Consider the following 16048-nt stretch of genomic DNA (forward strand, 5'->3'; position numbering starts at 1 on the left):
ACGGGAATGATATTCCTGCTTAACATGAAAGATATTATTATTATATGAAATTCAATATAATTATGTCAGAACTTACGGTGATTTTCATCCTTGAGACCGTTTCACAAGTGACCTGAGGGAACAGATCCATAAATCCTAATTTACAAGAGCACTCTTTCTCATACGAATAATTAGTTATGGAGTCGGCGATGGTCTTTGCCGCCATGCCAAGGTATTTCTCCTTTTGCATAGCATCCATCTTAGAGAATGATTTAGTCGGATAAATGTTGCCATACGTCTGCAAAATTACAAAGAAATGCTTATAACTTTACATTGATAATAAAAGAACTACAATCAATATTTGCTGAATTATTGCTTTGTTGATATGTAGAAGATCCATAAAAGAATACTGAATTAATTCAAGTAAAATAAATACATTATACGTTGTGGTCACTACAAATCCCAGGATTTCCTTAGAAATTATAACGATGTCCAGTACAATCTCAGTTCTTAGGCTCGTTTCAAACATCCTTTTTCCGATCCTAAGAAGATCATATTTTGGGCCTCCACAGAGTGGAAGGTTTTTGTTTTTACGAAAAATAGATGTTAATGATATGCTCAATCTATTAGGTTTATACTCGGACTCCAAACACACATTGAACACAATATGTGTGTGTCAGACCCAAGATTCTATCCAAAGTACTAAGTCTAATCATAAATATTTGTTGATATTAATGTTATTGTAAGTGTTGATTGTTTCATATTTTGTGTTTTGTTAATATTTTAAAATAATTTGTTTAGTGCCCCTAATGTAGTATGAAATATTAATGTCCAACCTCATTAATTTTAAATTAATTTGTTATTGGGAAGGTATTATTGGACGGATAATTTATGTAGGTACATATTGTTATATTATTTCTATCGCTTTGGATTTTGTTTGATAAATATTGTTTTATAAAAAAAATGTATTCAGTTGAAAATGTCCCTCGGAGGCGGACGAAACCGGTCCTAATTTATTGATTAAAAGTGGAATAAGTACCACAAAAAAAAAATTGCGTTTTATTAAATTAAAACAACAATACTTAATACAATACTTACACCCAAGGAAAATTTGGCACACTCATCATCAGAATAATGAATCTTCTCTCGTAAAGTGGGTTCCTTCCCAATGCTGTATACTTTATCATCATTGAAACCTGTAATTACAAAAATATGTTTGTATACCCAAGACTTATCAGAGTGAGGCCAGAAGAAGCAGCTACCAAAGGCATCATAATTTTAATTACCAACTCTTATTTTTCAACTCTATTAGAAAAAATATATAATCTTTGGCAAAGGTACATACCGTCGTTAATTTTCTACAAACACGTATCACAAAAAACACAACTTTTCAGGAGAGACAGATAACAACTTTATTCTGTCAGTTTCAAATTCAGAAATAAATTTTCTTCTATGAAATATCCATTTAGTATGGTTACACATGTTTTCATGAAAAAATCTTATGTTTCTTCAATATATCGCACTACACTTTCGGCCGATCAGTCATATTGTCGAAGATACGAGAATGCGTTGCAACTATACTGTGAATCATTCCATAATATTACTGCAGTAAACACATATCTTGACTTACGAGAAAGAACTCCAGTACATAATATAATCATCTGTCGGAGTTCAGTATTCTGAGTTTATAATATTTATAAAAGTCTTTTATTGAGATACGGTTTTTTTGAATTGCTTAAATCTATTATATTATAAAGTATGTATTGAGATACGTGTTAGTGAAATTTGTGCGTATCCAAATTCTGAATTCATTTATTTTTTTGACCATGTCTGGTCATAATAGGATCATATATGGACCTCAACAAAGTTGAGGTTTGTATAAACATATATATTTTTTTGAAGTTATACTTCTTTTGGCGCGTTTGGGAAATCGGATCAGTGTGTATTTTTGGTGTGTGACATGTAACACATAATTTATTTTTTCACACGAAAAAAAATGCACTCGATTGGATTCGAACCACCGATTGCTCGTTTATCAGCCGAACGCACTACCTTTACGCCACAGTTTGATACTGCAATCGTGACGATTATACAGTATAATATTAAAGTTTAGAAATGTTCCGTTGCCTAGGCAGCGAATTTATTATTGTCGGCCATTTGCAATTCCTTACGTAAACAAACGATTAAATGTCAGATTGATATTTAGTACTTTAAAAATAAAAACAACGAGAAACCATTATATAATTTAGTAATATAAGTTAAAGTGTATAGAAATAAACCAACGGCGTTCCAATAAGCGGTAAATAGCGGTTTTTCTTGAGTGTGTAATTTAACAAGATACCTAATTAAGAGATAGTCAATGAATGTAGTTTATCACAAGTTTTGTTTTTGTTTTGTTACGCCAAAGAAGTATAACTTCTAAAGCGCGAATTTTTTTGACCTTGCCTGTTATGCGCCGGCAAGACAGCAGTGACTTGCCTGCGCGGTATAAAAATACGGAACGTTTTACAGCATTTTTTGGTTTGTGCAACAGTTTTCCCGTCCATAGACACGGGCTTCCCGATACAAACCGGTTTGCACAGGTAAGCTTGTGGTAAAACATGAGTGTCTAGCCGGTGCTTTAGTGTAGCAGAATGAGAATAATCATTTAGTCTAAAAGGATTGAAAACATTCGATGGTAAACAATCAGTCAAATAAAATTTACTAACAAAATAATACTGACAAATGAAATAAAAACTGTATTTTCTATCATTTAAACGCGATATACTTTTGCAATGAAATAAATAATATTAAATACCATAAATCAAAACAAACTTTTGATATTTTTCCTTCCCCACAATTTTCATTTAGTAGGGCGAACTTAAAAAGACCTGTTGCCCCGGACTTTACAGCGTCCCTAAAAGGCCCTGTGTATACCTATATAGACATATATCTCTCATATGTCTTATCATTTCCAAATTGTAATAATTAATTCACTCTAGGTACCTACACAATATTATTATCTCATACAGAGTTTTCCGAAAATTGTTCACTTTTCGGTGAAGCCGAAAGCCAGAATTAACTCATTTAAAATGCATAAAAATACATTGCTAAATAAACAAATGGTGGATGATAATAATAACATTAAAAATTGGTGATTTTTGAATAACCCACTTTGCCTCACGGATTAAGAGATTTTTGAAGAGTTTTATGCTTTAAAAAAATATTATATTCATACCGACAACATCCGGGTAATTGTCGAGATTTGATTCAGGCATATAAGAAATCAAATGAGCAACCGCCCCTTCTTCCTTCATGGAATATTGATCATAATAGTTCGTCAACTGAAAAATTAACAAAAACATTAAATGTGATTTTTCATTTTCATTATCATGGTGAATAACAACCTTTTTGTAACTTGGCAGCATTGTTAGCTATAGAATTAACAAAAAAATATATCATACAAATGTATCTTTTATATCATCATCATCAGGAATGCAACAACCTGGGATGGGTCCTGACTTCCTACAACAATTCTCCCCAACTATCTCTAAAGTGGGCTCTTTCTAATTCGGTACCCCGGCAGTTATCGAACTTTGGACCTGTCTCTTCTTCTGCGCCTTATCGGATTGCTCAACATTATTATTTACTCTCTTTGACGGCTCATTGTCGTTTTTATGATACACATTATCTAACCAACGCAGTCTCCCAATCGTAATTATATAAACTAAGCTAAAATCTTTGTAGTAAATAAAGACAGTCATATATAATTATGTACTTTGTTTTGCCTTATTTATTTGAATTAATTTAAGGAATAATTACTATTGGAATCAGTCCAGTGGGACACGGTCGCGGGTGAACGAGGATGAGGGTTTTAGTTGCGTTTGGTCTCAGTTGCAATTCTCTCAATCTCCAGTATGCCAGGAACATATCATCATAGCCTGTCAAATAAATTAAATTATATCAGTTATCTTGCTATCAATACATCAAATTAATGTGGGAGGTATCTTAACAGACTTTTTGTGAGGATTGGTTATTGATTATTCGCTCAACCCATTCATATTTATAAAATTGGGATTGATTAAAAAAAGAATATGAATGTTTTATTCAATTATTGAACTCTAGGCTCTCCCAAACACTAGGTAAAGGCGCTACCTCTATAAATTCTACAGTAAAGCAAAAATATTATCATTTTCATAGTAACTGTATATAAGTTTAATATTTTAGTTTGCATGAGTCGTCATTAACAGAATGTTGAAAACTGTTATGTAGAAATGTAGTTTTTTAAGTCATTTACTCAACTTGGTCACCAGTGCACTTGTATTCGTTCAATTCTTAGCACCATATTTATCAACATTAATGAATTTTTTTCTATGAAATCACCGTAAATAAATTGTATTGACACTAAGTACGTGACTATAAATATTTTTTAAACCAGCCTTTATCAAGTTATGTAGGTACTTTAATTCAACCAGCATACTAACCAAGGAATTGGTTCACGTAGTGAAGCACAGAAAGACTAACTTCCATGAATTCATCAACCTTAGAAACATTAGTGTAGTAGGGCATTTTGTAGCGGGCAAAATCACTGCTTCGTTCTTTGTCATCGAATGTCATCTTATTTCCTACCATATTTGCTGAAAAAAATATGACATGAAATTATTATTTAGCTAGCGTTTTATGTAAATTAAGAAAATATTACATAAGTACTGTTCTTCGATAATTTTTTTTTTCACTTCTCTGATACTACAGCAGATATGATTTTAAAAACATAACGATAATATAGAGCCCATTCAGTTGTAATAGCACTATCTTCATACTTATGCGGTTTTTTCATACAAGTGTATATGACAACCATCGTCGGTGTTTCGTACCAAGGGTGAAACAACCATTTTCGCGAAATCGAGATTTTAATGAAAAAGCAATATGTACCTCTTTGTTGTGTAAAAACGGCGCTCCACAGAAAAGTACTTTAAAACGATAATCGTAAGGGTGAATATCCACTTAGTATTGCGAATAAAAAGCTAATGTGACATATTAGGCCTTTTAAAATATTATATAATAATGCCTATTATAAGGACAGTATTCTTTCTAAGCTTTAGTATAAACTTGTTAAGACATTTAGAATTATCTGCAGGTAATTAATACATAAATGTCAAAAGTTAAAAATCCTCCTCCTGTAAAATAGCATTTTGGTAAATTCGCCTTTCTTACAAAACACCAACGAATGTAACCTCCACACGGCACAAGTATACATGAATAGTGTACATTGTTCAAGAGTACACTCTTGAACCAAAAAAAAATGAATTAAAAAAATGCAATGAAAAATATGTGACTGCCTTAAACTTGCACACGATCTACACACAATCATAGTACACGTATGTATATAGTACAAAAATTTAAACATTTTCATGTCATTCAATGCAAAGACGTGCAATATTATCATACACAGTCTGAAGTGTGCAGTGACATCTGTAGCCGACATAATGTGATGCTTCTATTACAAATTTATGAAGAGAAACATTAGTGTTGTCAATGTAAAGAAGGTGTATGCTTACGTTTCTCAATATCGTAGAAGATTGGATAGGGTATATCTTGCTTGATACCGACCAGATGTACATTCACATCGTCCATCTCTCTTGTTTTTAACTCTCCCAAGAGACCTTCCATAACCGGCATCACCACATTTTCAAATGTCTCTTTATTGGACTGAAAGTTTCCAATATATGTATTATCAAGTGTAACAATTTTCAAAATGTAATAATGAATGAAACTGTAATCTAATTATAGTAACTGTACTAATACCCTGACAGTACGTATTATCACGGCCATAACAAGAAAATGCATGTGTAATCATGTATTATCATGCAAGTTACAAGATTGCATGCATGAATCAAACAAGTTCGGAAACTTCTGAATTTTCACGTGACAGTAGAACGATAATGGCGAACCAGCCAGTGATAACATTGCGTCTCGCTTACTCTTGAATTGAGAGAATTAGATTGGCAAGACGGTCAGTACTTTTATGTGTAAACAGTTATTATCACGATAGTTTAAAATACACACTATTGGTGCAAGTAAATGCATGCACGTGTTATTACATATTATGATTATTGCACAGATACCTAATGCAGCAGATCGACATGAGATTTTGAATATGTATCAACATCAACAACATAATAAAGATTTTTTTTAATAGTAGTCTTTGGTTCATGTACATCATATCATACATTGATGCTCCTGATGAATATCGTAAATCAAGTGGATGTTATCATTCAATAGGTACATTCTTTAAAAGTATGATAACTTTGATAATCAATAATTAAATATAATTTGTTTGTTGATTCATGTTTTGGGTTTATTAAAATGATTATCGTTTCAAATATGAAACGTGTCACATTAAACATACCGTTGTCATTTCAACGACTACTACAATATCTGCCTTATTTTTGGGCGTATTAACAGTGACTGAGGCATCATTTGCATTATAAGTGTCCCCGTCGGCTTCGCACAAAATACAAGTGTCGGGTATGGTCACTTTGCACTTATGCGCATTAGCGGCGAGGGCATAAGTCTTGGCCATCAGGCAGGCAGCTGACTTTTCATCTTCTGACAATGCTGCGGCAACAACCTGACGACATGCGGAGCTGAAATATGATAATATCACTCTTTTAGTATGTCGACTACAATACTTTGGGATCTTATTTTATTTCTTGTATACATACCTACCGAGTTTAATATAAAAAGCTTACACACAAATTAAATATGTAAAAATTATCATGTTAGAGTGTAATTTCGAATAACATAATCTCCTATATATTATTATCCTAAGAGATTTTGGAAAATGTACCAATCTTTTTTATTTAAATACCATTTTGTTGATTTTTAAACTATTTCAATTCATTTTTTAGACTCCCGAATCTACTTCCATTTGAATCCGGCACAATCTGATAAAACTCGACTTAATCACAGATAAAATCATTTTCAAATCGCGTTTTATGTCCGTTACCATACATTTTCGCGTCATGCTGTCAATCTACCTCAAATTAATTATAATGTCACTTAATACTTTCTATATAATCGATATTTCACAAATCAGAATGATTATTCCACAAAACTATTCAAATCTGAAATCGCCACATTGGTGTACTATGAGATTTAACAAGAAATAAATGCATATTTCCTCACTAATTACTACGAAAATATAATCTAAAACCACTTCACTGCCACTTATCTATCAAACTGAAATAGATGATTGATTTGCAATGGTTTTATTTTGTGAACCGCCTATAAACAAGTTCATTTTGATGTTTCAGAATTCAAATTTAGAATTTGCAGGAATAATCGAAAAAATGTGACATTTCTATTAGCACCCATAAATCGAGGGCTTAGTGACAAAAGTGCAACTTTACAGGAGAGCCAAAAATCGTTATTTTAGATTCTTGTAACTTAACAAGGGAAATGTTTATTTAAAACCTAATGTTAATATTTTATAATTTATTGTGTATTGTACATTTATCTTGCATATGATGATGTTAAAATTTATAGGGATAGTTTTTAAAAAATATGAAAACAAGGGTAACTTATGTAGTTAGCGTTAAACTTTACTGACGATTTAATAAGAAATTAGAAGAGATTGACATAACGTTGTTTGACTATCATGTAGCCGTAAATGTAAAATAACGTTATCTCAAAAAAAAAAAAAAAACACTTTTATGTAGATAACGTTGTCTGACTTTAAGCACTCGAAATAATCAAGACATTTATTATTGTAAGATGAAGATAATTTTAATACTGCTATCAATAAATTAAATAATTTCAGACTTACGAGTAATATAAGAAACTACATTATATTATACATAATATTACGTTCTTCTCAATATTGTAGTAAGTATCACATACTATCCTGATTCAGTTATAATTGTATTACTTTTACATTTAGGTAGGTAAATGAAATTGATATGACGTTAATGATGTTTATATATTTTATAATAATTATATATAAAATTACCATAACCTTTCTTCTTCTTTTATATCATAAGTAACTATTAATACTCAATAAAAATTAAATTGCAATAATGTTTCTTTTAATAATGACATTATACATGTGGTTTGCTATTTTATCGTTGATCACTTCAAAGTAAAATATAATATACTTATAGTCAAATATAATCAATTATGACCTTTTTACGACACAATTAAGTACAATAAGTAAGTACCTGATACCTTTTCCATTTTTTTACATGATAAAAATAATATTTTTTTTATTTCCCCACCCAGGTAATTTGTTAAATAATAAATTTAGCATGATGGAATTTATTCATTATTATATTAAGTACATACTTACGAATTTTTAAATAAAATACCATTTTTGCTCCTAAGCAAAGCATATGGACACACCCCTTTAGAGTGGTAATTGCGAGTATCCTAAAAGACTTATTATGAGAAATAGTTTTTACATTTTTTCAATCTAATGGTATCTTCCTCCATTGAATAAATAAAACGTATTATAACGCAATAGTCTAAATGTATGAAAAATAAGACTATCCTGCAGTGACGATGGGTGGAGGTAGGGTGGATAGTACAAACTAAACTTTGTCAGTTATACGTATTTGTTTATATTGAACTAAGACTATAATTTACAGGTGGTGTTGGTTAGTTTTTAAAATTCAATTACGCCCTGGGAAAACCAAGACATAATACGCATCTGTCAATAAAATATTTAAAATTATGCCATTAAATCATACATCATTTTGGATATTTGATAGATAGAATAATATGTTTAACTACTATTATTTGGTTTAGGCAGGGTTTAATAAATTATAAAAAACTAACCAACAACGTTAGTTCAACGAAAACAAATAACTATGAATGAGAAAGTGCAATATTTAAACATATTAGGTATATTCTTTTAAAATTTCAGTGGTAGCAATCGCCGATTGCCAGCTGTTCTGCTAGGCCTATCAGTCTGAAGTGGTGTCAGACGATATTGTGAAGGCCAGACACCAGAATAGACTATGCATATGACCCCAAATTTATATTGGCAGTTGCGACTTGCAAATCGTAAAACTGACAAATCAGCGAAATGTCAAACTGTCTGAGGTGAATGAAAATTCATCCCGAAGGAAAAACTGTGGCGCTGTTTATGCATATTTCACAATTATATTAATATCCAACACCGCCAAGCCGTCTGCAAGACCTAGCGAGACAGACTGGCGACCGCCAGCTGGCTCTGCTAGTATTACATAATACTTTAATTTCAGTATGGTCATAATAATTATTGACACTTGATATAAATAAAAAGGATTTCAAGTGACACATTTATTTTCGTTTTATATTTTTTTTAAATTAATACAAATAAAAATTAAGACTATGGAATTAGCCAAAAATATTTTCAATATGTTAGAGAAAACTTAATAAACTAATTTATAATGATAACATACATGGCCAGAAATAAAATTATATATAATGCGATTTTTATAAAAAATATAAATGTGTATAACTTGAAATCCTTTTTATTTATATGAAATCTTATTTAGGTATGGTCCCAATATTTAAACTCGATTTGATATAACATTTATATTTTTTATAAAAAATCGATGTTTTTTAAAATACATAAATATAAAAAATATTAAAACTATGAATTAGTCATAAATCTAAACCGTAAAAAATAGAAAACTTAATAAACGAAATTTTAATAATAAATATAACCATAAAAATAATGTAATAATAACGTAACCTATGCCATAAATAAATGTAACAAATTAATTTTTTTTTACAATTATTGTAAATTTATCTTTGACTTAAAATAAAATTCTTTTTAATGTTTTCAGATACATATTTATTAATTAATACAGTTTAAATTGTAAATTATCAAAAAAAAAATCTCAAATTGCAAGCTTCGTATTTTTCCGCTAGGTTCTCTGTTGGCATAAGGATCCCCCTTAAGGTATTCACATTTTATAATGTTCTTTTCGATTTATTGTAAGTTTATATTTAAATAAAAAATAATTTTCTTTTTAATGTCTTTAGATACATACGTAAAATGTGAATTATCCAAAAAATATCTCAAATTGCAAGCTTTGTAATTTCCCACTATGTGCCTCTGGTAAGCGGAGTATTCACCTTAATAAGTTTGTTTAGTATTTGAAAATTTATTATTCTTACCTACATCAGTAATGACTATACAACAGTGGCAAAGGGTCGAGATAGGCTGTTACGATCCTAAATAAATAGCGCACACTAAAATTTATCAGTCAAAGTTTTTAAAATTCAATTAAACCCTGCCTAATCCAAGCCATAGTAGATAATAGTCAAAAACTATTCGTTTATCTATAAAATATCAAAAATTATGCCATTAAACCATAAATGATTTTTGATATTTTATAAATAGAAGAATATTTTTTATCGATTATGGTTTGGAATAGGCAGGGTTTGATGAATTTTCAAAAACTAACCAACTCTGTAATTTGTATTTTTAATTCAACGAAAAATAAGTATGTCTGAAAAAGTGTGCATTATTTTTGCCGGATCGGCCATAACATAGCTTATCTATTATGGTTTGGTTTAGGAAGGGCTTAATTGCATTTTAAAAACTAACCAGCACCATCTGCAATTTGTATTCTTAGTTCAATGAAAACAAATACGTTTGACAGACAAAGTTTAGTGTGCACTATCTATGTCAAATCTTAACAGCCTACCTCCACCCCTCGCCTCTTGGAAGTTCAAAAAATAGTATTATTTGAATTATATTGTCATCTGACTTTGATTGATTTTCTATATCTAGTTTTAAAATATTGCTTTTGAAAATATTGTCAAAAAGAATTTATTGATAAGCAAATGAAATGAATAACAGGAATAATGCACTTACCCATAATTATAAGGATGTACATAGGCATAGCATCCTGAGAAATCAGAATCTTGACCGAATAGTTCGGAGCAGAGATTTGTGGAATCTTCATCTTCTGACTCCTCATTTTCAGAGTTGTCGGTGTCTTTATCGCTCGTGTATGTACTAAGTTCCGGAGCAATGATGGTGGCGCATTCCGAAGAAAGAGCATAAGCATTTGCGAATTGGTATTCTGAAGAAACAATCTAAAAAACATACAGATAAAACTTATTGATGATTAACTGGAGATATTATAATACAATGAATCATTCATGAATACTATTATGCAACGTCATAATAATAACTATGGGCGTTATACATTTATGTAAATAAGTGGACTTATCCATCATGTAACTAATTTTTCGATGCAAAACAAGTGACAGGAGTCAAATGAATACATATTTTGTAAACAGAAACCATGTAAATATAGTATTGAAAGTTGTTTCTTTGTATCTAACAAAAGAAAATTGTATCGAGTAACGAAAAACTAACAATATTAAAAATGTCTTATAATACAGTACACTATCAGTAATCCACCGTTATTTTTAGTAGTTGAAAGTACAAAATCAAGATTTATAATTCGCCGGTGTTCGATTGTCAAATTCAGTAGTCCACTGCATACAAGTATACAACGCAGATGAGACGGGTTTATTTTGGAAACTTCTCCTTCGTAAAACGTACGTTCATCACGAAGAAAGTAATGTACCACGGAGGAAAGTGCCCAAGGACCGCATCACTTATGCCGTGCTACAATGCAACCGGTACACACAAACTAAAGCTTTTGGTCATAGGGAAAGCCAGGAATCCTAAGCCATTCAAGAATATCTGCCTCACTGAACAACTGGTTGTGTCAAGTGATTTACTGTAATATTTAGTTAATAAACTTAGTTATACGAAAAACCTGTTTTAATTTTTACTATATTTTGTATGTATGCACTATAATCCGCCGCTTTCACTAATTGGACACTTGTCTGGTTTTTGGGGTGGCGGATAACTGAGACAGTTGTAATATATTAATACAATATTCAAATGACTGAAACCGGTGTGTTGTTTTCTGTGTGTCTGCATCAACTGATGTAATGCTGCAATTCAAACAGACTTGTGTGAATGCTGAAGACACTGTATCCGCAGTGCATAAATTTATTCAAATATCAAGTTTATTTCCACTATGTATTCATTTTGTTTATTAAAAAATGATTTGAAATACAGACAATTGAAATTTTAAGAATGGCAGCACTTCAGACAGAGTAGAGGGTTCATAATTGGTATTTGAATCGACATTTTTAGTTTTAAATAACGTTCAGGTAATTAAATACTTTGATTTAAAATATAAAAGCTGACTGCCAAAAAAGATATGCAATTTTTTACTACAATAATCTAACTAAATAAAAAATAAAGCTATCCTCGTAAAACTGACGTCAAATCAGCAGTACATGACAAGAAAAGATTAGATAATTACATTAAAAAATACTAAAAGCGGCGAGACGGTTATCAGTTCATTCATCTTCTCCATTAGTAACTTTTATCAACAATTAATAATTATCTAATTATTATTTGTAACCATAAAATATGTTTGATGATTATTAACCTTGCCATCAGGAAGTCTGTAGTCATCCTTCTGTTCATCGTTACCATCTCCGAGAAGACCTCGAAGTTTTCCATAATAGTATCCGGACACTTTAAAATAGCAGATCTGTAAAATATACCATACTCATTACAGTTTTACATCTGAAACATTATCATCTGCTAATGCTTTACGTGCAATAAATGTATGCTCATTTTTAATTAAAGATTTATGCAATAATATGACTGACACAGTAAAAACTATACACAATATTATACAAATGCCTAGGCATAGGTATGTATATTGATAGCTCTTTAGAAAATATTTACAAATGAATTATTTCTGTAACATGGTGATGATTTGACTTACATCGAGGCCGTATGTACACTTAATGGATGCTCCATAGCTTGATTTAATGACAAACATATTTCCACGTTTGAAAACTTGGACCATAGGTGTACCTTCTCCTTCAAGTATCTGAAAATAATGTCACACAACACAATATAAAGATGACAGTTTATTCTGTTTATGTATCTTGTTTTATTAGATTTGAAAGTTTTCACTGTTTAGCCGACAAAGAAAAGTTATTTCATTGATACCTTTCCATGACTATCAACTTGAACCCAACTTCCACTCTTGTCGGCTAGACGCACAGATTTGGGTTTTCCCTTCTCCAATTCCATGGCAATGGTAAAGTTTCCATCGACAGCGTCATGAGCGAGGACGTACATGCAATTCCCTGGGAAATAGTAGTGAATTTCGTCGAAAGTGAAGAAATGCCCTCCAGCAATGAAAGCTCTCACTGCAAAGAAAATAATATGTAGATTATATATCATATTATTAATGCATATTAAAATTTTGAAAATTAAAAAATAACAATGAGTTGTAACTGTACATTTATGGTCGATTCCAAAAAGTGTTTGCGGTTAAATTAATATAAGTAGAAAAATTTATATTATATGCCTCGCCAGCATTGAAATACATTATTTGAATTTTGGTAAATATGTTATTCGTTTTTTTTATGATTGTTCAACTAAATAATATGCTAGTTAATAATGATGGTCCATTAATAAAAAAATTGTTTTGCATATGGGCGATGCATGGTTTTTTCTATCTCAATACTACCCTGGTAAATAAATATCAGTGCACAAAAGTACATTGTTTGCTACGAGTAAATCTACAGTATGAAACATGCATTAAATCATAAACCTTAGTAACAGCCTTTTTTATATATTTATTCTCCGCCTTTATAGGACGAGATTGCCTTCAACGCCTTTAAAAAATAGTCTCTCTTAAGCGTGAGATCATTGTTATAAACTTTCAGATGGAGTTCAAAATGTGCTTGTGGAAACTATACATATTATTGATTTTCTTTCAAATAGAGTCCATTGAGCAGACAGATATTGTATTATATGATATGAATATTATGTATTGATTTTTTTGCTTACATTTGTTAGGTAGAATCATATGATTTTGTCTTTCCATATTATGTATAACATCTTCAAAAATAACATTGTTGGTTTTGGACTTCTGCAGTTTCATGAATGTAGATGATTTCTTATGCATTTTCTTATCTGCCAATATACTTCGAGAAATCTAAAAATATAAGTTATCGTTTTTAATGTACATTGAATTAAAATTCAATGACTATCAACATTCAATAATCAAAAATTAAAAAACTCAAAATACATAGGTACGTATTGAACGGTTTATGTCGGAAGGTTTATTTACACTTACAATTAAAACCACGGATTCGGAGAAATTAAATATTACGCGTATTTGGCTTTTTACATGAGATATAAAACATGGATATAGGTATATATTTGTCAAGATCCTAAATATGTAAAAATTCCTTAATACACCTCACAACAAGACATCCTGACATGTGGCTCTCTGCCTGTTTAGTGGATATTCTTAAGGTAACAGTACCTATATAAAATAAACTATATTTTTCATATTCCTTTCAATTTGTGGGTAATAAGGTCGCATTTCAAGCAAATAGAATATTTGCAATTTGAACATTGTAATATTTCCTATAACTTAATACAGCTGAGTAAAAGAAACATTCATGGTAATCTACAAAACAATAATTAAGAATAATTATTTTTATTCATTTTGACCCAGAAAGATTTTCTTTTTAAATTGGAGTCTTAATTTGATGCATATAAGTATCATAAATAATGAAATTATGATAAAAAAAAGCAAAACTTACGATTCTCGTGAAGACATCAAAATGAAAATTGACATCAAGACCAAATTCAGTCAAAATTATCTTAGCCGCTGCTACAACAACTTTCTTAGCTGCATAGACGATGTCTGTGTATTTGATTTCATCGAAAGCCGTCTCATTTCGGTGAGAGTCCTGTCAAAATACAACATGTGATAATTAATTGTTCAATGCACACTAACAACTCAGCTCCAATACTTTTTCTGGGAATGTGGGACTATAAATTATTTAGATTATTAATCTAAATAATTGCTAGAATAAAATGCTGCTTTGTATATTTTAATATTGGGGTGGGGCATCAATAAGAATCAGATTATTATTAGACAAAGGAAAAAATTTTTCCAAGAATGCCCCAATAGTACTACATACTTCTGTCAAATTTCATACCAATATTGATAAATATAATGTAAGTATACATATGTATAAATGTACACCCCGGATACATATGTATAAATGTGGCCGTGCCGCTTAAGCGTTGGACTATAACGCCATGGGTCCCAGGTTCGAATCCTGGGTCTGGCAAGTACACAAATATTGTTTTTCAATATGTGTGTGAGTCAGGGTATGGACCGAATAGGTTGAGCAAGTTTAGTAGCTGACATCCATTTCTCGTAAAAAACAAAATCTGTTAATACAAACCTCTACTATGTGGAGGCCCATATGATCCTATTAGGATCGGACATGGTTGAAAAAAAAAATGTATAGGTAAATAAATGAATAAATATTTATGTACTTACTACCTACATAATTAGATAAATTTGAAACTTACCAAATCATTGAAATATAAGACCGTCCTCTTGAAATGATTCCATTCCCTTTCAGGCAGAATTTCTTTATACGCATCTTCGATGTGTTTGAAGTACTTCTCTAGATTTTCGTTTGTGAAGAACTTAAACTGTATAAAAATATGACACATAAATACGCCACTGTGTAAATGTATAAATAACCAAGTGAACAAAAATATTATAAGAATCTTCAATAATGTTATAATAAAGGAAGATATCAGATTAAAAGCCCCATTGTTTGATACCTTGCCCCATTGATACCTGCAAGTATCAATACAACAAAACGATACTTACTACCATTACTCGTTTCAAAAAGTGCCCTACAATTGATACAAAAATAATAGGTCACTAATATAATCCGGAACTGTAATTGGAGCTGGAACTAACCCAAGTTGGGACAATGTATAATGTCTAAATATCTAAAATGCAAAATCTTGTAAGTTTGCCAAGGTACTCACACGTCCTTCAATCACTCTGACAAGGAAAGAGTCCTTCACAGCCGACTTTACTCCATTATAAACCTTTGGTACATCATCTGTCAGCTTTTGGATCAAATTGTTATAGGTCGTACGTACATCTATAAAAGAAATAAGTTATTTTTAAGACATTGCTTTCATATAATTTGT

At 30.8% G+C, this 16048-nt stretch overlaps 1 protein-coding gene across 2 annotated transcripts in view; it reads right to left on the minus strand.

The window, feature by feature from the left end:
- Positions 1 to 16048, minus strand: part of LOC147067419 (apolipophorins-like) — a 95219-nt gene that overhangs the window by 618 nt on the left and 78553 nt on the right. For both annotated transcript variants that reach the window (XM_085953943.1, XM_085953942.1), the window contains exons 46-60: positions 15881 to 15999; positions 15407 to 15532; positions 14623 to 14772; positions 13859 to 14006; positions 13010 to 13212; positions 12780 to 12887; positions 12435 to 12539; positions 10829 to 11052; positions 6368 to 6605; positions 5517 to 5667; positions 4443 to 4595; positions 3781 to 3899; positions 3197 to 3302; positions 1078 to 1175; positions 77 to 277 (exon numbers count right to left, since the gene is read on the minus strand). In XM_085953943.1, coding sequence (XP_085810069.1) covers positions 77 to 277; positions 1078 to 1175; positions 3197 to 3302; positions 3781 to 3899; positions 4443 to 4595; positions 5517 to 5667; positions 6368 to 6605; positions 10829 to 11052; positions 12435 to 12539; positions 12780 to 12887; positions 13010 to 13212; positions 13859 to 14006; positions 14623 to 14772; positions 15407 to 15532; positions 15881 to 15999 — 2249 coding nt within the window. The remainder of the gene's footprint in view (positions 1 to 76; positions 278 to 1077; positions 1176 to 3196; positions 3303 to 3780; positions 3900 to 4442; positions 4596 to 5516; positions 5668 to 6367; positions 6606 to 10828; positions 11053 to 12434; positions 12540 to 12779; positions 12888 to 13009; positions 13213 to 13858; positions 14007 to 14622; positions 14773 to 15406; positions 15533 to 15880; positions 16000 to 16048) is intronic.

This window comes from Rhyacophila brunnea, unplaced genomic scaffold (genome assembly GCF_057557595.1).
Source record: "Rhyacophila brunnea isolate RB1 unplaced genomic scaffold, BYU_Rbru_1.0 scaffold_4, whole genome shotgun sequence".
NCBI lineage: Eukaryota > Metazoa > Arthropoda > Insecta > Trichoptera > Rhyacophilidae > Rhyacophila > Rhyacophila brunnea.